The sequence below is a fragment of the Geotrypetes seraphini genome, chromosome 1 (assembly GCF_902459505.1).
Source record: "Geotrypetes seraphini chromosome 1, aGeoSer1.1, whole genome shotgun sequence".
Classification (NCBI taxonomy): Eukaryota; Metazoa; Chordata; class Amphibia; order Gymnophiona; family Dermophiidae; genus Geotrypetes; species Geotrypetes seraphini.
In genome coordinates this window covers 506,779,500-506,806,244 of record NC_047084.1, presented here as the reverse complement: position 1 = coordinate 506,806,244, position 26,745 = coordinate 506,779,500, and the positions used below count along the sequence as shown (strand labels likewise).

The 26,745-nt window shown below is 45.5% G+C and overlaps 1 protein-coding gene across 2 annotated transcripts in view; it reads left to right on the top strand.

Annotated features, from left to right (window-relative positions):
* The window catches only part of PTCH1 (patched 1), a 157,164-nt gene that overhangs the window by 47,211 nt on the left and 83,208 nt on the right, over positions 1-26,745 (top strand). The window contains exons 3-10 of one of the 2 annotated variants that reach the window (XM_033928140.1): positions 1,241-1,430; positions 2,420-2,489; positions 2,681-2,772; positions 5,953-6,151; positions 7,035-7,156; positions 8,472-8,619; positions 25,443-25,574; positions 25,950-26,105. In XM_033928140.1, the coding sequence (XP_033784031.1) occupies positions 1,241-1,430; positions 2,420-2,489; positions 2,681-2,772; positions 5,953-6,151; positions 7,035-7,156; positions 8,472-8,619; positions 25,443-25,574; positions 25,950-26,105 (1,109 nt within the window). Of the gene's footprint in view, positions 1-1,240; positions 1,431-2,419; positions 2,490-2,677; positions 2,773-5,952; positions 6,152-7,034; positions 7,157-8,471; positions 8,620-25,442; positions 25,575-25,949; positions 26,106-26,745 lie in introns of both variants that reach the window. The other variant, XM_033928131.1, reaches the window with a different exon arrangement.

Here is a 26,745-nt window from a genome sequence, read left to right as displayed (position 1 = left end):
TCAGAGCAAACGTACCCTTTCTTATGATGCCAGGAGGCTGGCTAATGTGTTTATATACTGTATACTTTAGTACAGAAAATATCAGATCACCTTTGTTAGTAAATTTGCATTTGCCCTTCCCCCACACACATATTTTAATGACGCATCTATATTAGCTGGGGGTGGTAAGAAAGCTCAATCATCCCTCTCGCAAAAAAAAAAAACAACCCTCCCCCCTTTTACAAACCGTGCTAGAATTCCTATGAGCATCAGAGCTTTTACTGCCGCAGCCAGCGTTAAAAAACATGTGCTTTTGTAAAGGGGGAGGGGCTAAATGAAGGGAAAACAGCACTTTCCACAATATCCTCTTAGTACCTCTTCCAACCAGTTTTTGTGAGTTTTCTGTTCCGACATGCCCTTTAAGTGATACAAATCAAGATACCCAGCGATAGTACCTGTGTTTTGTTTTGGGGTTTTTTTTTCCCAAAATCATTTTTATTAAGTAATTTTCAATATACAAGAATGAATAATAGTACCTGTGTTTTTGAGAATGCCAACAAGTGGGTTTATATCCTCCAATAACTCCTTAAGTAGCTGGAAAACAAACATGTGCATGTCTGATCTTAAATCCCAAAGACTGGAAACTCTAATTACAGTTTGGCCAAAATTTGTTTCCAGTGGGTCCTAGTTTTGCTGAGCTGATGTATAACACATACATAGGACATGCGTTTCACGTTTTCTAGCGGATGTAGACTAAGAAATATAGCTGAGTAATTACAGTCTATTTTTTTAGCACTAGGATTTTTAAATTTACGATTCATATCTCAGGGTATTATCCGGCTCTCTTTCTACCTGCATGGACCAAAACCAAAAGTGTTGGAAAAATACTGTCAAATATTCAATTTAAAAAAAAACTGCACACTTGATTGAATAGGTTTGAAGAATTCTGGCTTTTAAGTTCTCTCATCTCGCTACAGCATATTCATGATGGTGGATGTTTTAGAGTAGGGGTGCCCAAGTCCGGTCCTCGAGATTTACTGGCAGGCCAGATTTTCTGGATATCCGCAATGAACATGCATGAGAGAGATTTACCCGCACTGCCTTCTTGGTATGCAAATCTCTCTCATGCATATTCATTGCGGATATCCAGAAAACCTGGCCTGCCAGTAGATCTCGAGGACCTGTTATAGAGAGTGGCCCTAGAGCCTCCGTGAGAGTGAATAGCCATTCATGCAGCTTTGCATATTTTTTTTCTCTCTAGTTGGTGGGCGAGTGAGCCGAGAATTAAATTATACACGCCAGAAGATTGGAGAGGAGGCCATGTTTAACCCCCAGCTCCTGATTCAGACGCCACAAGAAGATGGTGCTAACATACTTACGGTGGAAGCACTCCAACAACACCTTCATTCTGCACTTGAAGCAAGTAGAGTACAAGTCTACATGTACAACAGGTAAGAGACGGGTCTTCAGGGTTTCAGCTATTAGTTGGCATTTTTCGCTTAAACCAAAAATCGCAGCATGTCTTGAAAGAAGGGCGTGCATCGTGGTTTGGAAGTGTTTGTTAAACCATGCTTGCCAAACAAAATTTGGAAACTTGAGATTGTAGAGCTTCTCATTGGCATAGCTGACATTCTTCCCAGAAGGCGCAACCTCTAGTTGTCCTCATTTTCTGATACTAAATTTTGACTTCATGTGCTGTGTAAAGTGATGAAAGCAGCCTCCTAATCTATGGAACATAGATTGACTCGTTTGTGCTTTGTGTTTAATTTTGTGTTTTTTGGTCTAGTGTATGATTCAAGGTAAATCACTAAAGCGCATAACCCAAGATAAGGTGAACATGGTTTGCAATAACCTCATTACCGGTTAACACAGTATAATGGGGTAAAGTTAGCACCACCCATGTTAAACATTAGCTTGAGTGAATGCTTCACTGAATAGTCTTCTGTGATTCCCAGTCCCTCCATTTTGCCAAGTAGAACAGTAACCTTTTTTCCCACATTTTCTCTTTCTTGTGAAAACTTTCAACCAGCAAAATCAGAAATGTGTTTCTAAGCCATCTGGTCTTAAGGTGGCACTGTGCCTGTTTCTGAAGCATTGATTGGTGAAGTGCTCCGAGACCCCGGTGTCATATGGTTAAAGATTTAAATTGAGGTTGAGAACCAAACACCATGCTTCTGATACTTTTGTACAAACCTTTCCTCCTACCCCCTCTCAAAAAGGCATTGATCTGGCTGGTGTCCTTTATTGAGTTGGAATTTGGAGCAACATCTTGGTATGGGTATTTTAATTAAAGGCCTCTTTTATAAGCTGTGCCCCTGCTAGCTTCTTGGGACTGGCCAGATGGTGTTTATGCCGAGGTAATGTTACTGGAAGATTTAACCGAATGCCCTGTCCTCAGCCCTTTGCCAATCGGTGATGCCATATCCTTTTCCTTTTGCAGGCAGTGGAAATTGGAACACTTGTGTTATAAATCAGGCGAGCTTATCACAGAAGCTGGATACGTGGAGCAGGTATGTTTATGTTTATTACACATTTGATATCTCGCTTAATGCAAGAGGCAAGTGGATGTGCAGTAAACAAATATACATCATTTTTCCCACCTGCTTATTTTCCTCCTCTGCATCATGCATCTGTCAGAGCATGTTTTGATGAACTGTTCTGTGTTCCCTCACAAGATAACTTTTGTCTTTCTTCTTAGCAGATTATAGAATCTCTTTATCCTTGTTTGATTATTACACCATTGGATTGTTTCTGGGATGGTGCAAAACTACAGTCAGGGACTGCATATTTACAGTAAGTGAACTTCTGCCTTCTGTTTCCTATTTCTGTGCTCTGCACGCCTATCATCTTCATTACAAGCAAATCTCCTTTCATGCATATTCATTAGGGCTATCCTGAAAACCTGACTGGCTGGTGGTCCTCCAGGACAGGGTTAGGGACCACTGCTCTAGGATGATTCATTGTGGCCGTTTCATCACGGCCAAATTCTGAAGGGCCGTTTCAGCGCTGAATCATCATCCTACATTGAAACAGCTACAAAGATTTGTTGGGTCTGGAAGCTATAACAGGGGGACCTTTGAATTTTGGTGATGCCCCCCCCCCCCAATTCATATCTTCCCCTTCCTCCCTGTCGTGACAGGAATCTCAGCCTGACTGCATTATGGGGGATGCGATGTCCCCCCACACCCCTTCAAAATTCCTTACTTCCCCCCTCCTCCCTGTCTGCGATCTGCCAGCACCTCTCCCTGCTTCTATGGCAATAGAAGGGGACAATTCGCGATCTGGCACCTCTCAGGCAATTGCCCACCCCAAATTCTTCCCTCCCCCCTCTCCTCCCTACTTCTATGTCTATGGCAATAGAAGGGGACAATTCGCGATCTGGCACCTCTCAGGCAATTTCCCCCCCAATTTCTTCCCTCCCCCTCTCCTCCCAGTCTGTGATCTGCCAGCACCTCTCCCTGCTTCTGTGTCTATGGCAATGGAAGGGGACAATTCGCGATCTGGCACCTCTCAGGCAATGCCCCCCCCCCAAAAAAAAAAAAATCTTCTCTCCCCCTCTCCTCTCTGTCCGCGGTCCGACAGCAACTCTCCCTGCTCCTGTATTTGCGGCAACGATGGAAGAGGACGATTCAGTGCTGAAACGTCCTGCAATGACACAGCCATAATGAATTCTCCTATTCCTTAGAGGGAGAGGATGACTGTTTGATGAAGGCTTGCTTTTGAATTTATCCTAAAGAGTTGTAAAATGCAAAGAAAGGCTTTGGAAGTGAATTCTTTGAATAATAATACTTTTTTTAAAAAGATGACCCTTCAGGTGAGAATGGCAAGGGAGTGACGGGGAACAACCCCATTTCAGTCTCAGTTGAAACTTAAAAAAACAGAAAAAAATGTGTTTCATTTCTTTTATATCTTTCTCACACTGTGATATGCTACATGGCAGCAAGGGTTGCCATGTGCAGACATTTTTAGTTAATTCTGAAATGATGTTCAGAATTATTGTTCTGGTCTTATTTTAAACATCTCTTAAAGTGCAGTTTTAGACAGGGAGTGAAGGGTTTTCTGGTGGGGAGAATTGGAGTAATGACTCGAGCCTGGTTAAGCAGATACAGTGTGGTTTAAACCACAAGCGAAGAGATCACCAAAAGCTTTTCTAGTCTGTAAGCCTGAGATTGAACGGGGAGAGGGGGAAGTGGCTTTGACAGTGGTGATGGGAGGAAGGAAGTTGTTTGGTTAGCTACCATAGTGCTAAGATAGTATTAGTGGTAATAAAGATCAGATATTTTGACTGATTACATTTTCCAAAATAGTATTTAGACCCGGCAAGTGTAATATGACTCCTTCTGGGTTTCTCTTCTGTCCAGCTCTCACACCCTCCCCTCTAGCTGCGTTTTACTCCAAAAGACAAGCTGTGCAAGGATAGCCATAAAGATGGGACCAAAACAATAAAGTACAAACAAAAGAGGATTTTTTTTTCCACGTTTTTGCGTACTCTCCGCACCCAAGATCCTGGATACTGAGAGGAATTGCAAGATAAGCCTGCATACACTTCTCCCCGCCCCCAATAACTTGTTGCTGTTTCCTTGAAAGCAATAGATGTGGTTGGAGTATAATTTAGCAAGGCTATCTCTTATCGTCCTCTGAGGAAAACTGTTCTAGGAAGCAAAATTCACTTGCACCAGGAGATGAGAGAGATCGCGTTTAATCCCCAGCTCATGATTCTAATGGCTTCTGGATTCTTGTGTATGCACTACAGTCTCCAGACACTGGGGACACACAGTTGATGGCAGATATGACAGCAACCTTAGGAGGATAGTTTTTTGGGGTTTTGTTTTTTTTTTTTTTTGGGGGGGGGGGTCAATATGATTTATGTGGGTATAAATTATTTTACCTATGTAGGAAAACTACCCACCCTTCCACATTAGAAACATGAAGCAGATAAAGGCCAAATTGCCCATCCAGCATCTGCTATCTCTTCCTCTCCATAAGAGATCCCATGTGCCTGTCCCATGCTTTCTTGAACTCAGACATAGTCTTTGTCTCCTCCATTGGGAGACTATTCCACACATCTACCACCCTTTCTGTAAAAAAGGATTTCCTTAGATTAATCCTCAGCCAATCACCTCTTAACTTCATCCTATGCCCTCTCACTCTGGAGTCTCCTTTCAACTGAAAGAGATTCTCCTCATGTGTATTTATGCCATGTAGGTATTTAAACATCTCTATCATATCTCCCCTCTCCTGCCTTTCCTCCAATGTATGCATGTTGAGATCTTTAAGTCTGTCCCCATACACCGTATGATGTAGACCATCAACCATTTTAGTAGCCTTCCTCTGAATCTACTCCATCCTGTTTAGATCTTTTTGAAAGTGCAGCTCCAGAATTGTACACAATATTCTAAATGAGGTCTCACTAGACTCTCATATAGGGGGCCTCAATATCTCCTTTGTCCTACTACCTCTCCTTATGCACCCTAGCATCCTTCTAGCTTTCGCCGTCGCCTTTTCATCATGTTTGGCCACCTTAAGATAATCACATACTATCACACCCAAGTCTCACTCCTCTTTTGTGCACAAATACTTGTAGCTTCTTGGAGAGGAAGTGGGTAGTTTATTCAGAAGTTGTTGGGGTTTTTTTAACCATGCCCTAAGTTGATAGAGGTGTTTGAGTACAGTATAACCATGACAATTTTCAAGTCTGATGTACATGCAGACTCTGAAAACTGGAGGAAAGACTACAGGCAACAACTATGCTTAAACTTTGCATCCATGCTAGCAGCTTTGAAAGTTACTCTCGTATAAAAACTTTGCTCATTGTTAAGAATATTTGTTCTGCGCTTATTCTGAAATCTTCTTCTAACCATAGTTTGATTGTTTATCCTGAATCCTTCTGTGCAGACTGCACAGCTGTGTGACTGTCTGCTTCCAGGATATCAGAGTGTTTTTTCCCTCATTCCTGGCTGATTTCTTTCACAGAGGTAAACCCCTTTTTCGGTGGACAAACTTTGACCCTTTGGAATTCCTGGAGGAGGTAAAGAAAATAAACTATCAAATGGACAGCTGGGAGGAAATGCTGAACAAGGCCGAGGTTGGTCATGGCTATATGGATCGACCCTGCCTGAACCCTGCGGATCCTGACTGCCCAGCCACAGCCCCCAACAAAAATTCAACTGGAGTAAGTGTGCCCGTTCCAGGAGCTCTGTTCCCACCTACTGCCCATATGTGCATGGGTTTTTACAAGCATTAATACTTTTAAGCATTAATGAGTTGAATGCTTAAAAGTATACTCTACAGGGGACGTGATAGAATTGTTTTTCAAGGGCTTTGAATTTTGTCACAGAATAAAGTTATGAAAATTCTCCATGAAAAGTGCAGTGTGTTTTTCTACCATTGAATAAGCAGATGTTTCAGCATGGCATCACTCTGAAGAAATTGTCTTCACAAAGCTATAGTGGGAGAAGTTATCGTGGGTCACCATTCAACTTCTTATTGCCAAGTCTGCCAACCACTTTTAAGAAGCGACCCAATCCTTAATGTTTTATCCCTCTCCCTCTCTTCTTTTTAACCCTAGTTTTGGTGTTTTGTTTTGTTTTTCCTCTTTAACAATGTAACTTTGCCCCCACCTTTCTTCTTCAATCCCCACTCTCATGTATGTCTTTGTAAAGCGTCTACAATGTTCACTTTTCCCCCTTTTATAAGCATTATTTTAATTCTTCATTTTATCATAGCGTTGTAAACCGGCTAGATATTTGTTGATGATCGGTATATTAAAAATAATAAAACCTGAAACTTAAATTTGAAACATGTTTAATCCCACTGATAAGTAACCAGATCTCAATTGTATAAAATGGGATCCATTCTGAAATGGCATGAGTTAGTGATAAAATAACCCATCCTAACGGTAACCCACATTGATAACTGGCTCCCCCTTCGTCATGCAGCAGTTAGGAAGTAATGAAAGCTTTTTAAAATCCTTGTTTGGAAGGTGTGTAAACTGTTTTCTCAAATGTCTCCCCTCTGGGGTGAGCCAAAAGTCACACTGTATCTTGTGCTTCCAGCCTCTCGACGTAGCCCTTGTTTTAAGTGGTGGATGCTACGGATTGTCCAGGAAGTACATGCACTGGCAGGAGGAGCTGATTGTCGGAGGCACGGTGAAGAACAGCAGTGGAAGACTAATCAGGTAGGCTTGTAACTGTGAACTGCTGGCTCATGGAGAGGTCTTCATGAGGCGTTTGGCTGTTGGTCCAACCTCTACTGCACCTTCTGTACGGGGCTCGAAGAAGCTTGGTCAGGCTTGGCATGGCGTTTTCGTACGTTTGACAAACATCTCCTGCCCCCATGATCTCTACTTTCTCTTGCTAGGCTTGTGGAATCGTTTTGCTGGAAATACTATTTCACTCCCTTTGGTGGAGCTAGCAAAGAGGTCTGTTGCTGAAACATTCCTGGGCCCGTGACTTCATGCCACATTTAAAGTGTACGGTGTAAAAGTGGAATAGATATAGGGTCTCATTTGATAAAGGATTTCTTCCCTTAGGCCAGGGGTGTCAAAGTCCCTCCTCAAGGGCCAAAATCCAGTCGGGTTTTCAGGATTTCCCCAATGAATATGCATTTCATGCACTGCTTTCATTGTATGCTAATAGATCTCATGCATATTCCTTGGGGAAATCCTGAAAACCCAACTGGATTGCGGCCCTCAAGGAGGGACTTTGACACCCCTGCCTTAGGCGCAGAATTTGGAGAATCTTTCATGAATTAAGCCCTTAGAGGAAGGCCTAGGGATGTGGTGATCTGTAGCCACAAATACAAGAGGTATAACATAAGTGACAGGGGGCTGCCTGCAGATCATCTAAAGTAAAAGTACAATTATCTGAGCGGCATAGGGAGAACACAGACATTTTCTGACAAACAGTAATTGCCCTTTGTGTGCTGCATGGATTCCTGTTGAATGTCAAAGAGCTCGGTCTGCTAATTCTTGTCTGAGGAGAGCCTGGCGATCCTTTGCACGCCAGCTGCGCATGTCGAGGTCTGAGTGCCTGTGCTTCATGTGTTTGTTTCTCAACCTATCGCCTTTCCTAAACACAGGAGAAAATAGGCTACATGTTTAATATCTGTAGCCCTGCAAGTCTGGGCTGCTCATGTAGCATACTCCCTCTGCCTCTGTTTCTAAACCCAAAAAAAACAAGGCTCAGGTTAGCAGCTGTCACCCTAGTAATGGAGGTTCTGCCCCCCTGTAAGATCCTCTGGACTCCTGGAACGGTGAAGAGTCATGAAGCCACTCAAGCACAGCTGGCTGTCTCCTGCTTGGGGCTCTGGTATTTAACTTGAGAATAAGTGTATGAATGTCTGGCTGCATACAGGCGAGAAGTGGAGATAACATGTTTAGGGAAAAGTGCACAAACTCTCCCATAAGAACTCTTTGAGCAAGATGCTTAAATAATGCCCAGTTAATGGTTTTTGTATGTCCTAATTTTTTCCCTATGATGCTTCTTTTACAGTGCCCAGGCTTTACAGACCATGTTTCAGCTCATGACCCCCAAGCAAATGTTTGAGCACTTCAAGGATTATGATTATGTTTCCCATATCAACTGGAATGAAGACAAAGCTGCAGCTATACTGGAGGCCTGGCAAAGGACATATGTGGAGGTAAAGTGCAAAACTGGCTTGGGCTGAACTTATTTTCCCTCCCATATCTGCTTTGCTCACTCTCTGTTGGAAGGTCTATAGCTACTCTTACTACTGTTCTAGTGTAGGAGTATCCTGCTTAGAACCGAATGACTGAACCGGCCTGGTGCTTTGCTTGAACCCCAGTCAGGTGTTATGTCCTGTGTCAGCTGGAGATGAGGATACAGCGATAAAAACAGTATTCACAGCTTTGGAAAGGTACATAAGTGTAGTCCTGATCTTTGCTTTAAAAAGGATAATTAGTAGCCTCATTTGCAGATAATTAGTAGCCACATTTGCAGCCGGTGCTGGGCAAAATAGTGGAAACAATTATAAAAAATAAAATTGTGGGCCACGTAGACAAACATGATTTAATGGGACAGAGTTAGCATGGGTTCAGCCAAGGGAGAACTTGCCTCACTAATTTGCTTGACTTTTTGAAGGTATGAATAAACATGTGGCTAAAGGTGAGCTTGTCAATGTAGTGTATCTAGATTTTCAGAAAGCTTTTGACAAAATTAGAAAATTAGAGTCACAAGATAGGAGGCCATGTTTAGTTGTGGGTTAGGAATTGGTTATTGGACAGAAAACAGAGGGTAGGGTTGAATGGCCATTTTTCTCAATGGAGGAGGGTAAATAGTGGAGTGCCACAGGGACCTGTTCTGGGACCGGTGCTGTTTTAACTTATTTATAAATGATCTGGAAATTGGAACAAGAGAGGTGATTAAATTCAGGTGTTCAGACTTAGCTTGTGTTGCAAGATCTGATGCTGACACGGGGGGGACATTTAATGAATTCTATAAGTCTGAATATTTAAATGAATTCTTTAAAATGAACAATTAAGAGAAGTAATAAGAGGAAAAGTTAATTGCCAGTTATTAATGTGGAACTAATGAGGATTGCAGCCGCGAGGTGTTATGCTACACCAGTGGCAATCTGAGGATCCCGCATAAACAGGGCATTACATTGTTGAAAACTTGGATTACATATCAATGCTCGAGAATGGGATTATGTTGTAGCCTAAAAATATTGGCGCCAAATAAAATCTATGCTTAGCGCTATCCTAAAACTGCCTTTGGAGTTAGGAGCAATTTATAGATTATCCCAGGACAAGCAGGCAGCATATTCTTAACGCATGGGTGACGTCACCGACGGAGCCCCGGTACGGACATTTTTAACTAGAAAGTTCTAGTTGGCCGCACCGCGCATGCGCGAGTGCCTTCCCGCCCGACGGAGGAGAGCGTGGTCCCCAGTTTCTTCGTTTCCGCGGAGCGAAGAAGACGCATGTGTTTTCAACGGCTGTTGAAATATCTGATTTTGCCTTCCCGCTCGCGAAATTGTCTTCCTTTTTTCTTCTTTTTCCTTCGGGTTTCTTTTCCGTTCCACTTGCAAAAAAAAAAAACAAAAAACTTTGCTTTTTCTTTATTTTTCGGGCCGGCCCCGGCGGGGCCTGTTGCCACCATACAGGCCTCCGGTTTTGATTTTGCGGAGGACGTGTTTCCCTTCATGCCCCCTCAGCCGGGCTTTAAGAAGTGCCAGCGGTGTGCACGCCTGATATCTCTCACTGACCCGCACAATTGGTGCCTACAGTGCCTGGGTCCAGAGCATCGACACCTGCACCCGCTGTGCTACTCTTAAAAAACGTACTTTAAAAAATAGACAGATCCAACAGAATATCCTTTTCGGTACTGGATCTGCCATGGAATCGGCCGCACCGTCATCGGCGCCGCAAAAGTCGGCACCGACTACTTCGACGACGCCTGATCCTTCCTCGGGGTCGCTGGCACCAGGTAAGCCGGCTAAGAAGCCTTCCACTTCCCTTGAGCGCCCTCCTGCCACACCGGCGACGCCGGTACTCCCGGCATCACGCCGACCCCGCAAACGCTCCGCCCCGATTTCGGTGAGTGCCTCGTCATCGGCATCCTCATCGCCGGGGCATGGAGCAGCACCTATGGTACCGAAAAAGAAAAAAGCGGTACCGGTGCCCCCTCTGGACGACCGCATTGCGGCCATACTCCAAAGCCAATTGCAGGAGCAACTACAACAACAACTTCAACACTTGTTGCCCGCAATTTTGGCCCCACTCCTTCCGGTACCAGACCGGCCCGAGCCTCGCACCATACCACCGGTGTCGACACCATCGGTACCGTTGAACACCTCCATGCCGGTACTCGCGGCTGAACCACTTAATCCTCCAGTGCAAAAACGCTCTGATGCTGACCCTCCCCGACATCGAGACCAACACCAGTCCCCCCAAGACCAGGACCGGCATCGGTCTTCCTCCCCCGGTACCGTCTCGATGCGCTCTGGCAAATCTCTCTCTAAGACTCGCCACACTGAGCCGTCTGCACCACCGTCCCATCCTGCGCACACCGACGTCAGGGACCCGGACTTATGGGAAGAATCCCCACCCGGTACCGATGATCAGGCTTCCTCGACGGACAAGGAACCATCGATGGTCGATACCAGTTCCAAACCTGAACGGTCCTCATTCACAAAATTTCTAAAGGAAATGTCGGCGGCTCTGTCTATCCCTTTGGAATCCGACTCTAAGAAGTCCCAGGCTTTCCTTGACGCCCTGGACTTCGAACAACCTCCCAAAGAATTTTTAAAGTTACCCTTCCATGACATCTTACGGGAAACTTTTTACAAAAACTGGGAAAACCCTCTCACGGTACCGGGTGCCCCTCGAAAACTGGATAGTTTATACAGGGTCATTCCTATCCCGGGGTTTGACAAACCTCAACTACCCCATGAATCCCTTCTAGTGGAGTCCACCTTAAAGAAAACCCAGGGCTCCAGTGTTTATGCCTCCACCCCTCCTGGCAGAGAGGGCAGAACAATGGATAAATTTGGCAAGCGCCTTTATCAGAATTCCATGCTTGCCAACAGGGCTAATAATTACACCTTCCACTTCTCCTTCTATATGAAGCATTTGGTGCAACAACTCTCCTCCTTACAAAAGTACATCTCTGAGCGTAAGGTCCCGGTTTTCCAACAACAAATCTCCAGTTTGCTCCAACTCCGGAAATTTATGGTGCGATCCATTTATGACTCTTTTGAGCTGACCTCTCGAGCATCTGCCATGGCTGTTGCCATGAGGCGTTTGGCCTGGCTGAGAGTTTCTGACCTCGACATTAATCACCAAGACCGCCTGGCTAACGCACCTTGTCTTGGTGATGAACTCTTCGGGGAGTCCCTGGACTCAACTACCCAGAAACTATCAGCACACAAGACCAGGTGGGATACCCTGATCAAACCTAAAAAGAAGACTCCACCTGCTCGCCCCTTCAAACAGCAGTCTTCCTACCAACGCAGGTTCTCGGCCAGACCTCTCAACCCGCCTCAACATCAACAGTCTCGCCGGCCTCGTCAGCAGCACCAAACTCAGGCACGTTCACAGTCTCACCAACCTGCCAAGCCTCTCCCGCAGTCTAAACCATCTCAGCCCTTTTGACTCTTTTCTCCAGGGCATAGCCAGTCTCCCGCCATCATTGCCTCTTCCTCAGCCGATAGGAGGACGCCTTCAACTCTTCCTCACCCGTTGGGAGGTCATTACATCAGACCTGTGGGTCCTCAACATCATTCGCCACGGCTACTCTCTCAACTTCCAGACTCTTCCACCAGACAATCCTCCCATAGAGTCTATTTCTCACTCCTCTCAATCCCCCCTCCTCCTGAGGGAGGTCCAATCCCTTCTTCTTCTCAATGCCATCGAAGAGGTACCCCCAGACCAAAGGGGTCAGGGATTCTACTCCCGCTACTTCCTGGTTCCCAAGAAGACCGGAGACCTCCGTCCCATCCTCGATCTTCGGAACCTCAACAAGTGTCTGGTCAAGGAAAAGTTCAGGATGCTCTCCCTTGCCACGCTTTACCCTCTTCTCTCTCATCACGACTGGCTATGTTCCCTAGACCTCAAAGAGGCCTACACTCACATTCTAATCCATCTGACTTCACGTCGCTACCTCCGATTTCAGGTACAGCACCGCCACTATCAGTACAAAGTGCTACCCTTTGGCCTCGCATTATCGCCCAGGGTGTTCACCAAGTGCCTTATTGTGGTGGCGGCCTTCCTCAGGTCTCACGACCTCCAGGTGTTCCCATACTTGGACGATTGGTTGGTGAAAGCTCCTACGTCTCCGCTTGTGCTACGAGCCACTCAACATACCATCTCTTTCCTCCAACTCCTGGGGTTCGAGATCAACTACCCCAAGTCGCATCTCCTTCCCACACAGCGACTTCAATTCATTGGAGCCGTCCGCGACACCACTCTGATGAGGGCGTTTCTCCCCTCAGACCACCAACGGACCCTGCTCCATCTCTGCCGTCAGGTGCTCCTTTGTCGCTCTATTCCTGCTCGGCAAATGATGGTCCTCCTGGGCCACATGGCCTTGACAGTCCATGTGCTTCCTCTGGCACGACTCCACCTCAGGACACCTCAATGGACTCTGGCCAACCAATGGTCACAGACCACGGATCCTCTTTCTCATCCCATCTCTGTGACATCGTCTCTTCAGCAATCTCTTCAATGCTGGTTGAACTCCTCAAATCTTTCCAGGGGTCTACTCTTTCATCTGCCCCCTCACTCCATGATCATCACCACGGATGCCTCCCCCTATGCGTGGGGAGCTCACCTGGGAGATCTTCGCACCCAGGGTCTCTGGACCCCTCAGGAGCGTCAACATCACATCAATTTCCTGGAACTCAGAGCCATGTTCTATGCTCTCAAGGCCTTCCAGCACCTTCTCTACCCTCAGGTTCTTCTCCTGTGCACAGACAACCAAGTCGCCATGTACTACATAAACAAGCAAGGCGGCACCGGATCTCCCCTCTTCTGTCAGGAGGCCATCCGCATCTGGACCTGGGCCACGGCCCGCAGTCTCTTCCTCAAGGCCGTCTATATCCAGGGCGAACAGAACTCCCTGGCCGACAATCTCAGCCGCATCCTTCAACCTCACGAGTGGACCTTGGATCCTCCCACACTCCACTCCATCTTTGCTCTCTGGGGCACTCCTCAGGTGGACCTCTTTGCAGCTCCTCACAACCATTAGCTGCCCCAGTTCTGCTCCAGACTCTCCTCTCCTCATCGTCTGACCCCAGATGCATTCCTGCTCGACTGGACGGATCGGTTCCTCTATGCCTTTCCTCCACTGCCTCTGATGTTGCGGACGCTGTTCAAACTCCGCAGGGACCGAGCCACCATGATTCTCATCGCTCCTCGGTGGCCTCGCCAACACTGGTTCTCCCTCCTGCTCCAGCTCAGCTCCAGGGAGCCCATTCCTCTTCCTGTGTTTCCTACTCTACTTACGCAGCAGCATCAGTCTCTACTACATCCCAATCTGTCATCGCTCCACCTGACAGCTTGGTTTCTCTCTGGCTGACCTCTCCAGAGAATCTGTCTCAGCCTGTCCGTCACATTTTGGATGCCTCCAGGAAACCGGTCACCCTCCAATGTTACCATCAGAAGTGGACCAGGTTCTCCTCTTGGTGTCTCCTGCATCACCACGACCCCACCTCGTTGGCGGTGGAAACTGTACTGGACTATTTGCTCTCTCTGTCCGACGCTGCCCTCAAGTCTACCTCCATCAGAGTCCACCTCAGTGCCATCACTGCGTTTCATAAGCCTATCCTCGGAAAACCTCTCACGGCTCATCCACTGGTTTCCCGGTTCATGAGAGGCCTCTTCAATGTCAAATCACCTCTAAAGCCTCCTCCAGTCGTCTGGGACCTGAATGTGGTTTTATCCGCCCTCATGAAACCTCCTTTTGAGCCTCTTGCCACTACACTCAAATTTCTGACGTGGAAGGTGCTTTTCCTTATAGCCATCACCTCTACCAGGAGGGTTAGCGAACTGCACGCACTGGTTGACGACCCACCTTTTACTATTTTTCACCATGACAAGGTGGTTCTGCGTACCCACCCTAAATTCCTTCCCAAGGTAGTCTCGGACTTCCACCTCAACCAGTCCATTGTATTGCCTGTCTTTTTCCCTAAACCCCATGCTCATCCTGGGGAACAGGCGTTACACACGCTAGACTGTAAGCGGGCCCTTGCATACTACCTGGACCGTACCAGGGCTCACCGCTCTTCACCTCAGCTCTTTTTGTCCTTTGACCCTAACCGTCTGGAGCACCCTGTTTCTAAACGGATGCTTTCTAACTGGCTTGCTGCCTGCATTGCGTTCTGTTATGCTCGGGCCGGTCTCTCACTGGAAGGTGCTGTCACGGCCCACAGGGTCAGAGCTATGGCTGCTTCTGTGGCTTTCCTCCATTACACGCCCATCGAGGAAATCTGCAAGGCTGCCACTTGGTCCTCAGTTCACACGTTCACTACTCACTATTGTCTGGATGCCTTCTCCAGACGGGATGGACACTTCGGCCAATCTGTGTTACAACATTTATTTTCCTAATGGCCAACCATCCCTCCTCCTTCTCCGTTAGCTTGGAGGTCACCCATGCGTTAAGAATATGCTGCCTGCTTGTCCTGGGATAAAGCACAGTTACTTACCGTAACAGGTGTTATCCAGGGACAGCAGGCAGATATTCTTACGACCCACCCACCTCCCCGGGTTGGCTTCTTAGCTGGCTTATCTTAACTGGGGACCACGCTCTCCTCCGTCGGGCGGGAAGGCACTCGCGCATGCGCGGTGCGGCCAACTAGAACTTTCTAGTTAAAAGTGTCCGTACCGGGGCTCCGTCGGTGACGTCACCCATGCGTTAAGAATATCTGTCTGCTGTCCCTGGATAACACCTGTTACGGTAAGTAACTGTGCTATATGTGTAGCACCTGTCCGCATGACTAACATTTTGGGTGCGGCTATTTATGCCAGTGAAGACCAGGCATAAATGCTAGCACCTAAACTGCGCATGGATTGGGCGTATTCTACAACAGTGCGCCTTTTACGCCTGCCCATGGTCATCCGCCCCTGCCCTGGCCATGCCCCCATTTTGAGATCCGTGCAGTAGAATGTACACACTCCATTGTAAAATTACGCTAAGATTGTGTGCGTAAATGCTAATTGGTGCTAATAATTGCTTGTTAATTGGGCAGTTATCAGTGCCAGTTAATCCAGTTGGACGTGCAAATCAGCAATGTGCACGCAACTTTGGTTGCAGTATATAAAATGTGGGGGTTTGTTTTTGAGGGCTTTTCTTTTTAGGTTGTTGGCAGGCAGCATTACTGCGCAAAACCTGGAAGAAACCCCCTCCCAAAAAAACAAAACAAAAAAATCCCCCTCAAATGTGCTAATTTTGCATTTAGCATATCTTACTAAAAGTACACCGGTATAGCATGGCCACGTATATAGGACTCAATTTGGTAAATGATGCCCAAAATTGTGCCAAAAATAATGTGTATTAAGGGCCTAATTCTGTTAAAGGCACCTAACTTGTAGGCGCTGGTTGGCGCGGTTTATTGAATTACACTAACGTTGCCTAAGCGGCCTTAAGCATCACTAGGCTTCCTAGTGGTAGGCGCCATTAGACTAGAGTTTTTCTGGCTGAATTTACTGGTGCCGAACATAGCTAGCTAGCGATGCCTAGGTTCACCACCCCTATTCTCTTCCTCTAACCATGCCTACTTTTCAGGTAGGCATCATTAGGTGCTGCGCAGTATTCTGCGCAAAACTTATATTAAAATAAATTTTTTTAATTGGTTTTTAATGGTGTGATCAATTACCATGCCAAGTAAACCAATTTAAAACCAATTAAAGTTTTGTGCGGAATTCAGTTGGGCGTCATTAAGCGTCCCCAACTAGGGCGCCTAGCGGCACCTAACCTAGACACCATTTATAGAATTTCCCTCTTAAGTGCCGCGAGATGCTGGGGAAGAGAAGAGGCGTCGGCGCCAGCTGTGACTGCCTACAGGATGTGCCTCTCACGTTGAGAGGCACACCCTGTTGGCAGTCCGCTGGTGCCGACGCCTCTTCTCTTCCAGCACCCCCCCCCCCACCCTGACTGGCAGCTCAGGGCCCCTTCTGGAGGGCCTTCGTGCATACACGGATGTCAATGTCCTCGCTCTTCCGGATGCCGCAGCTGTGGGCACCCTGTTTAGTGTGCCACGATTTCGCAAAGTTTGCGAGAGACTGCTATAAACGGTGTTCCAAATTGGATGCCATTTATAGAGTGGCACTTTAGGGCTCCTTTTACTAAGGTGCGCTAGGGCTTTAACACGCGGAATAGTGCGCGCTACATTGCCGTGCATGCTAGACCCTTAACGCCAGCATTGAGCTGGTGTTCTAGAAGCGTAGCGTGTGGTAATTTCCTGCATGCGCTAAAAACACTAGCGCGCCTTAGTAAAAGGAGCCCTTAATGTCAGGGTCCATGACTTCGATTTTGGGTCTGAGGATTTACAGCAGCTGAACCCTGCAAATCCTAGAACTACCACTGACGTGCGCATGGCCCCGCCTCCTTTTCAGGATAGAATAGTGTAATTCTAATTAGCTTCAATGCTTGTTAGAGACCAATTATCAGTGCTAATTGGATTAAGAAATTAAGTTGCATGTGCAATTTTGAGTACTGTATATGGAATTAAGATGATAGTGTGCAAGGGATGCGCACGGTTTGTAAAAACATGTGTAACGCATGTGTTATGTGCGTGAAAATATAGTACTCGGTGTCCCCTTTAGTGACTTTGGTGAACTCGGCTGCAGCATTGCTCGTTCCAGCATGCAAGTTACAGAAGAAGCATGGGCACTGCTGTCCCCGTCGGCGAGATCTTGGGGTGAAAGGTGATCTGTGTAAATGCGGGGGGTAGAGGATGAAAGCATTTCTTGGTCCTTTTAATAACCTGACAGATTTTACAGAAACAATTTTTGGTTCATACCTGAAATGCTGGGCTTTGGTTGAGTAATGCAGTGCTCTTATGGTGGATTTTTTTTTTTTTGGGGTGGGGGAATGATGTTTACTTTAGCAGCCATGGCCCAGCTTACCCACTGCTGTGCAAAACTTGCTGTTTTTCTCTCTTTAACCTGCTTTTTCTTGCTGCATACTCGGAGCATGTGAGCAGCGGGCATAAAATGAGAGTTTTTCCAGAGTGTGACTTGTGGTAGGGAAAGTGTCTGGAAAACATTAGCGAGGCCCAGAATCTGTTCACAGCTGCAGTCCCATTGGTGAGGTCATGTGACATTAGCTGGCCTTTGTTTCCCAGGCGGTGACCTCTGCCGAGCTGCTCCTGACCTCTGTGAACTGCCAGCCAATTAAAAGCCCAGAGAAAGAGCGGCATGCCTCCCCCCCCTCCCCGCCCTAAAGAATTTTGTTCTTTTTCAATGAGAGCATTGCGGGCCAAGCTGCTGAGGATAGAGTACAAAACCAACTTCAAATTTTGGAACTGAAAAGAAGTTGGCTTTGAATGGGGCCAGGATTGTGGTCGCACTGTAGGGCACAGGAGTGTAATTTGGACAGCACTATATGGTACATCTGCGTCCTCCATTACCATCTGGGTGGCTTATTTTTTCAGTGGTCGGTGCTGAGAGGAATAAGAGCATTAAGCAGATACATATTTCTTTGATTGTACCTGGCAGGTCAATGTAAAGATATTTTTTGGATTTCCTAAACATATATGGAGGTGTGTGATATTTTTTTTTTTTTTTTCCAATTTCCATGAGGTAACCCGGTTTTGATTTTTTATTCTTTCTTTCTCTTTCTGTAGTACATTTTTTTTTTTTCTTTCATGCTTTTACTGATTCTTGCAGAGCCGTTGGCTGAAGTTTTTTTGTATATTTTTTTAAATTTTGGATTGATATGCACATACCCCTTCTTTTACTAAGGCGCGCTAAATGCTAACGCGTCCATTTATATTTTATGGACGCGTTAGCATTTAGTAGATGAAGTCTCCATCAAAACTCACTCCAGCCCATCTAAACCGTCCCAGCCGTCGAAGCCCTCCCCAGCCCGTCCTCAACTGAATGGCCATATATGGGACATAGTGTTCCCCCGCGAATTCACTGTTTGCGAATCGCGGACCCAGTCATTCGCAGTCTGCTCTGACCGCCTCTTCCTGTAGTAAAGTCGGGCTACACCAATCAGGAGCTGCGTGTCAAAGCAGCTCCTGATTGGGTAGCCTGACTCTATTACAGTAAGAGACGGTCGGAGCAGACCGTGAGTGATTTCCTTCACCCGCCGGCGCTCCAGCTGCCCTCTCCTGTCTCCCCAGCTGCCCAAAAAACGCATTCACGGTTTTTCAAAATCCACCGGGGTCCTGGAACGGAACCCTCATGAATTTCGGTGGAGTACTGTACTACTATCCATTCAGTCATGTCCGACCCTTGGATACTTGGTAGGCCGGTCCTCACCGTTCTTCCTTGTTTTCCACAGTTTCTTTCAATTGCTTGATGATCATTCCCGTCTCATTCTTGATGGTATCCAGCCAACAGGCCTTTGGTCTCCCCTGCTTCCTTTTACCACTGCCCATTCCGAGTAGCACCTCCTTTTCTAGTGAATTTGCCCTCATCACATGTCCAAAATAGGTCAGTTTCTGTCTGGTAATCTTGCCTTCCAGGGACAACTCTGGGTTTATATGATCAAGCAACAAACATATTTATCGCGGTTAGTGATCCTAACTGTCCATGGGATTTGTGGAAATCTTCTCCAACACCCCAGCTTGAAGGCGTCGATTTTTCTTCTTTCTGCTTTCTTGAGTGTCCATGTCTCGCAGCCATATGTCGCAATTGGGAACACAATGGCAGTAATCAGTCTGTTTGATGGTGACTGAGACATCCTTGCACTTCCATATTTGGTCCAAGCTCACCATGGCTGCATGCCCCAGTGCTAATCGACGCTTGATCTCTGCTATTGAATTGCCACTGTGATCAATGAGGGGCCCAAGGAAAATAAAGCTAATATGCATATGTTGGGGGGGAGGGAGTTGCTGCATTGGCTCCCTATAAATTAAGGAAACCAGAATGAAGAACAGGGCCTGTGAGTGTTTTGCTCCCTTCCTATTGCAACACACGTATTTGTAGGTCTCCCATGGTGGTGCTTGCACCCTGGGCAGCTGCACAGGTTTACCCCCTCCCTCCAGGCCTGGCCAATTTAAAGACTCTGCCTCATGGCTGAATAAGAGGTTTTAGACCTGTGTTGGAGGCACAAGGGGCTTCTAAGTTTTCAGTGCCACTGGCGATGTCTCATTCCCTAACTTGAAGTCTTGCTCCCTTCACAGCAGCTGGGATGCTCTTTTACACTTGGCAGAAGTTTGTTGTTTTGTTTTTTTTTAAAATCTGTCTTCATCAAAGAAAATTTAGGTTTCATTTTTGCCGGTTCTCACCTTAATGTTGTAATGTGCAAGATACAGAATTGTGTTCTAGTATCCTCAAAATTCGTATTCAACCCAGGCTTCCCTCGCACTCCCCGCTCTCCTACCAAAACATACATTAAAATATATATCGTGTCTAGCCCCCCCAAAAAAAGAAAAGGTGTATTCCAACCAAACATTTATAAAAAATAAATTAAAGGGTATTGTTTTCAACATGGACCCCCATTAAGATGTGTTACTTTACTACTAACTTGTGCTGTTGTAAAACAGGGCCCATTTTATGCAGTGAGACTTGGAAGGCCATTTTCGATAGGACAGGTAGAGAAAATGGCCATTTCCAAAACTGTAGGACCTTGATCTTTTTCAAAAATGACCTGCCAGGTGTCTTGGCCCTGTTTTCGAAGAATAGGACATCGGACAAAACACATCCGAAGCAATCCATTTGCATATAGGAGGGGGCCAGCATTTTTAATGAACTGGCCACACCCACATGCCAGCAGACCATTGGGGCACCTTAGAGAGCACTGCTGTGAACTTTACTTAAAGGGTGCTATAACCCCCTTATAATGTACGGTGAGCCCTCCAAAATTCCCCCCCCCCTAATCTCCCCAGCATATTCATTGGGGAAATCCTGAAAACCCGACTGGATTGCGGCCCTTGAGGAGGGACTTTGACATCCCTGATATAGAAACTCAGTTTTGAAAATGACTACTTGAATGTCTTGGCCAATAAGGCGTCCAAGTGACCCTTTATGATATTTTTCTGGATGTCTTTCTTTTTTGAAAATGAACCCCCTAGTTACTAATAACAGACTAACGGTAAACACGCCTGGACAGTAGTCCATATTGATAATTACCCCCTCCTCAGATTACAAAAATATAAGAAAAATAACACCCCCCCTTCCAAATTAGCAAAGAGAACAAAAACTGTTTATACTGTCCCATCAAAAAATATTATCTTCCTGATTTGAGAAGTTATCTTTTCCCATGACTGATTCAATCCCATCTGTGTGTGCTTTGTTACTGCTATTCCCTCTACCATGGCTAATTGATTCACCCAAGTTGTTTTATGTTGCTGAATGTTGTTGAGGTTGGTTTGTTTTTGTTTTATGAGCATTTTTGAGATGCAGTGCATTCTTATGAGCTGTTAAGTTAGAAATCAATGGTATAGTAGATGGTTTATATGGCTGTCCTCCATTTTAGCTGTTATATCAAACTATAATCTATACTATAATATCAAGCCAGCAAAATTGTTTACTGTGAGGTTTTATTCTAACAGAATAAACCAAATTTTGCTGTTTATCCAGAGAAGTGAAGATACAGTAGCATTCTTTACAAACGGAGAGTTCAGGAAAGAAATAAACAGAATATGTGACAGTAAGAATCTGTTTATGCAGTAAATAACATAAGAATAGCCATACTGAATTAGACCAGTGGTCCTTCTCGCTAAGTATCTTGTTTCCAACAGTGGCCGGTGTCAGGTCAATAGCGCGCCGGGGCAAAGGCGCGCGCAGACAATTGAGCGCAGTGTGGAGGCGCGCGCCACAGAAAATTACTGTTTTTATGGCTCCGACGGGGGGGATGTGGGGTGGAACCCCCCCACTTTACTTAATAGAGATCGCGCCGCGTTGTGGGGGGTTGTAACCCCCCAAATTTTACTGAAAACTTCACTTTTTCCATGTTTTTAGGGAAAAAGTTAAGTTTACAGTAAAATGTGGAGGGTTACAACCCCCCAAACCCCCCACAATGCCGGCGCGATCTCTATTAAGTAAATTGGGGGGGCTCCCCAACAAAAAACCCCGTCGGAGCCCCTAAAAACTGTAATTTTCTTTGGCGCGCACCTCCGTCTTGCGCTCAGTTGTCAGCGTGCACCTTTGTCTTTCGCGGGGTTGTCTATGAACCCAGTGGCCATCCCAGGTCACAAGGACCTGTCAGAAACCCAAATAGTAGCAACATTCCATCTGATCTCAAGACAAGCAGTAGCTTCCCCATGTCTGTTTCAATAACAGAGTATGGACTTATCCTACAGAAATATGTCCATATTTGTTTGCGCAGGTGTTTAGTTTGGATTAGTAAAAGGGCCTCTAATGTAAAACCATGTATGTCTCTGTGGTCGGTAATTTTGTTCTTTTATAATGATATCTGCTAAGTATTTTGCCCAGCACTGACATTAGGCTCACTGGGGTGACCCATTGTGAAACTATTAGGAAATTTAAATTTTAATTGGCTTCAGTGCAGTGGCAAAGTTTGGGCCCTGGGACTTGGAGCGTATTCCTCGAGTTCTCTCTGATTGGTTGAGTCTGCAGTTAGATTTGAGGAATGTCTATAGTGAATAGGCAGGAGATATTAGTTTATACCAGTGGTCTCAAACTCGCGGCCCGGGGACCACATGCCAGGTACTATTTTGAGGCCCTCAATATGTTTATCATAATCACAAAAGTAAAATAAAACAGTTTTTTTATTATATGTCTCTTTAGCTATAAATTACAATATTATTATTAAGACTTAGCCAAAAGGAAAGATTTATAAACGATAAAAAGTTTTACCTCATGCAAAATTGTCATTTCTTTAATAAGACATTAATTATTTTTTTTCCAAGGCCCTCCAAGTACCTACAAATCCAAAATGTGGCCCTGCAAAGGGTTTGAGTTTGAGACCACTGGTTTATACTGTGTCTCTGTTTTTTTATTTGTAGCTATATCTCTTGCATATTCTCTGCCGATATCCTGAAAACCCAACTGAAAGAGTGGAGTCACTAGGACCAGTTTGGGACTCCTGCCCTAATGTGATGGGGTTTGTTTTTGTGCCATCAGTAGTGGAGAGCTCCAATGGATGGTCATTAAAAATTGCTACTGTGATTTGTGTAGCACGCAAACACCAGATTTATACCACATTTTCAAGAGTCGTGATGCACAGTCCCTGCTCATTAGTGTTTTGCAGACAAGACACACACTGAAAAACCATTTAAGAGGATAGAGCGGGTCAGTGGAGAATTTGTGTTATCATAAAATGTGATGTTTTTATTTAGTGCAAAGGGGCACTGAATCTCCAATCCCCTGTAAAACAGGTAAATTCTAAAAGCTCGCCTGTGTTCGGTTTCAGAGGGACATTTAATGACTCCTCCAGCTTGAAAATAGTAAGGAAGTGTGGATCTGGGTGGACTATACTTTAGCAGAGGGAAGAGCCGTTTTTTTTTAATATATAAAGTTGTAAGCAAATAGTAGATTTAACTAATCTAATCTAATCTTGGATTTATATACCATGTCATCTTCCCAAAAGGAGCTCAAATCGGTTCACATATAATCGATAATCGAAGTGAAAGTAGTTAGATTAGAGAGAAATAACTTATTAATGAAGACCCTCATTCTACATCTTAGAGAGAAGATAACTAATTTTCCTTAGAACAATTTTCTAAGAACTGTTGAAATAACAGTGTTTTCATATCTGGAAGGAGAGAAGAGCCCTAACACAAGAGGGAATCCCATTTGAAATCATTGTAAAAGAATATGAGAAAGATCAAGTAACATTACCAATAGATTTTATTCCTTTTAAAGATGGTTCATATGCCAAAAATTAGATCTTTGCTTTGGTCACAATCCAAGCTATATAAGAAAAACAGGACAAGGAGAGGCAGAGTTGTTAGAAACTCACCCCACGCCTTTCTTGCTACTGAAATGTGTAGGGTGGAATATATAACTCTTAATTCCTAAAGGATTGCCACGAGATGCATCTCTCCTGCCGCGATAGTTGCAGTGAGGGGTGTGCAGGTTTCCGGGGATGCTGAGCTGATCGCGGCCCCTATTCGGAACTTATACCTGTTATGACTTGGTCTGTCAAAACATATAAGTTCCAACTGGGCCAGCTCCCTAGACGTTTGGTTATACTTGCAGTATGACCAAGTCTAGGTCGGCCCACCTCCCCCACCCTTTCCCCTCCTCTAAAATTGGTATCCGAGACACTGCGTTAAAATGGTTCGCCTCCTTCCTGAATTATAGATCCCAAAGCATACTGCTCAATGATGCGAGGGTGGGTGGTGGGGTGGGGAGTAGAATATTATAGTTGAGAGGATTTGAAATGTTTCACTGACATTAATTTGTTTATATTTGCTGGGTATTGTTATTATCCCAGGACAAGCAGGCATGATATTCTCACATGTGGGTGACGTCATCTACGGAGCCCCAGCGCGGACAGCTTTTCAAGCAAACTTGATTGAAGTTTCAAGTTTGCTACACTGCATCACGCATGTGCATGCCTTCTTGCCCACTAGAGGGTGCATCCCCACCTCGTGGTCCTCAGTTCAGTTTTTTCCGCGGAGCCAGAAGCCCTGTGGATTTTGTGCTCTTCGAATTTAACCTTCTGACACCGCGGCTGTGTGTTTCTTTCACGGTCGCTGTGCTTAATTTGCTTTTCTTTCTTCTTTTGTTTCAGTTTTCGTCGAAAAAATAAATAAAATAAAATAAAATTATTTTGATTCGGCTCCGGGGGCTCTCGTTCGTTCCTGGCCGGTTTTTGTGTCCATGTCCCGTCCTTTGACGGGCTTTAAAAAGTGCACCCGGTGCGATCGGTTGCTCTCAATTACCGATCCTCACCGGTGGTGCTTAGTTTGTCTGGGTCCTGAGCATCCTACCGAGTCCTGTGATAGGTGCTCCACTTTTCAGACTAGAGCCCTCCGCCAACGCCGTGCCCGGATGGCGGAGCTCTTCTCTGCGGACCCCGCGGCGGGGAACGCCGTGATCCGTGCCTCCGTGGTGCCGCATGCGCAGTAGGACCCTGTGGCGGTTTCTCTGTTGGCCTCCGTTCTCATGTGCATACGCGCCAATGGCTTCCCCACTCCCACACCCCAATCAGCCTGCGCCTCGACGAACGGTGCACAGACAGGGACTAGCAGCGTTTCCCCAGCCCAAGGCCAGACCAGCAGCGCAAGCAGCCACGGTTTCATCAAGCAGCCGCGGACAATTTGCTAGGCTGGCCCACTTCGATAATGTGAGGTGGGCCAGCCTAGCAAAAGCCCTAAGGCTGCCCAGGCTAGCAGATGCTGGACAGGGGGAGCAAGGGAGAAAAAGGGTACTACTGGACAGGGGGGGAGGTAAAAGTAAAGGAGAAGGGCTACAGTTTGACAGGTGGAAGGGAGAAGGGCTGCTAGCACCCGTTAATGTAACGGGTTAAAAAACTAGTATATTATTTAAAAAAAATTTTTTCAAGTTAAAAACAAATACTAAAGAAATGAGCAATGGGAGTGATGTTTGCACGTTGTATATGAATTTATTATACGCCAGTGAATCACAGGCTTTTAGTCATTTTTGAATTCTCTTTAGGTTTCTTCTGTATACACATGAGCCAGTAAACACGTTATTGATGAACCCTTTTGATTGTATCATCTCAGTAACTGGCTAGATTTTGAGAACTATGAACTGTTATGCCTCTTTTCAGATCTGAGAGTTATTCCAGTGACGCGGTCTCCCATAAAACTTGTTTGACATTTATTTCCGGTGGACTAATGCAAAACGCCCAGTATCTTTTTGTTTCTGACACCAGCGGTGGTAATTTATTCTGCAGGTTGTCCATCGAAGTGTCGCCCAAAACTCTACCCAGAAGGTGTTATCTTTTACCACAACCACCCTGGATGATATCCTGAAGTCCTTCTCTGATGTCAGTGTTATACGAGTGGCCAGTGGTTACTTATTAATGGTAAGAAATTGGGAGATTTACTGAAAAATAAAAGCACTCTGTGACCTTTCCATCTCATTGCAATTCAGCCTTTGTATAAAGGGGACATCTAATAGCAGGTTGCTGGCATGTGAAAGCTACTTAGGTGTCTATGTATCTTACATAAAATTCTAGGGGTTAACCAGCAGCTAGTTTGAAGCAGCGGACAGTTTTGCCTGATGGGGAAGCAGATGTAGGCATTGGCTGAAAGCCCGCACATTAATTTATAAGCTGCATGTATAAATTGCAACTCTGTTCAAACCCTGCCGCCAAACGCGCCAGCATGCTGGTTGTGTTAAAAGCACGCACCTCTATGGCATCGGAGTTCTTAAAATGTTGCTTTTGTTTCTGTGGCAGCTTGCCTACGCCTGCCTGACTATGCTGCGGTGGGACTGTGCCAAGTCGCAGGGCGCGGTGGGGCTGGCAGGTGTCCTGTTGGTTGCATTGTCTGTGGCTGCCGGGCTGGGTCTCTGCTCGCTGATCGGGATTTCCTTCAACGCCGCAACAACTCAGGTACTAAAGGGGGTTATTGGGCTGGCTATGGCGCATGGTTTCTTTCAGGCTAGGGAAACACTTGAATGAATGTATTAAAACTGAAGGAGACAAAAAGCATTTCTGCCTGTGTCCCTGTCCTCAGGGTCAGGGATTGCAAGAAACGAGCAGAACCTGCAAATCATGTGTGTGTGTGGCTGCTTTAAGGTACAATTTAGTGTAGAAAGTATTTGTACATATTTGAAAAACATTTTTTGTATGTTTTTTTATTTTCAAATGTCTTTCTATTAAATTATTACTCCCCTCCTTCCCTACTGTAACTCTGCAAAGAAGGTGCCATAATTAAAAATATGGGGGAGTAATTAGAAAACCTGGATCTATACAAGATCATTTGTTTAGTCCCCAAATCATACAAAAAAAGGAGAAAAGAAAAACCTTTTTTGTATTTTCTAATACTACGATCTTGTACCTTTCACATAAATCTACTTTTGCCTTCAATCAGGGGGAAGGAGGTGTCATCCCAGCTCTTTCTGGCCTGTCTGGTTTTCAGGAAGTTCACGGTGAATAGATGTGAGAGATTTGAATGCACAGCTATTGCTCTATGTAGATAGCACTTCTACCTCTTCACTGAAAACTCAAACAGGCTGGGAGGGTCTTGAGT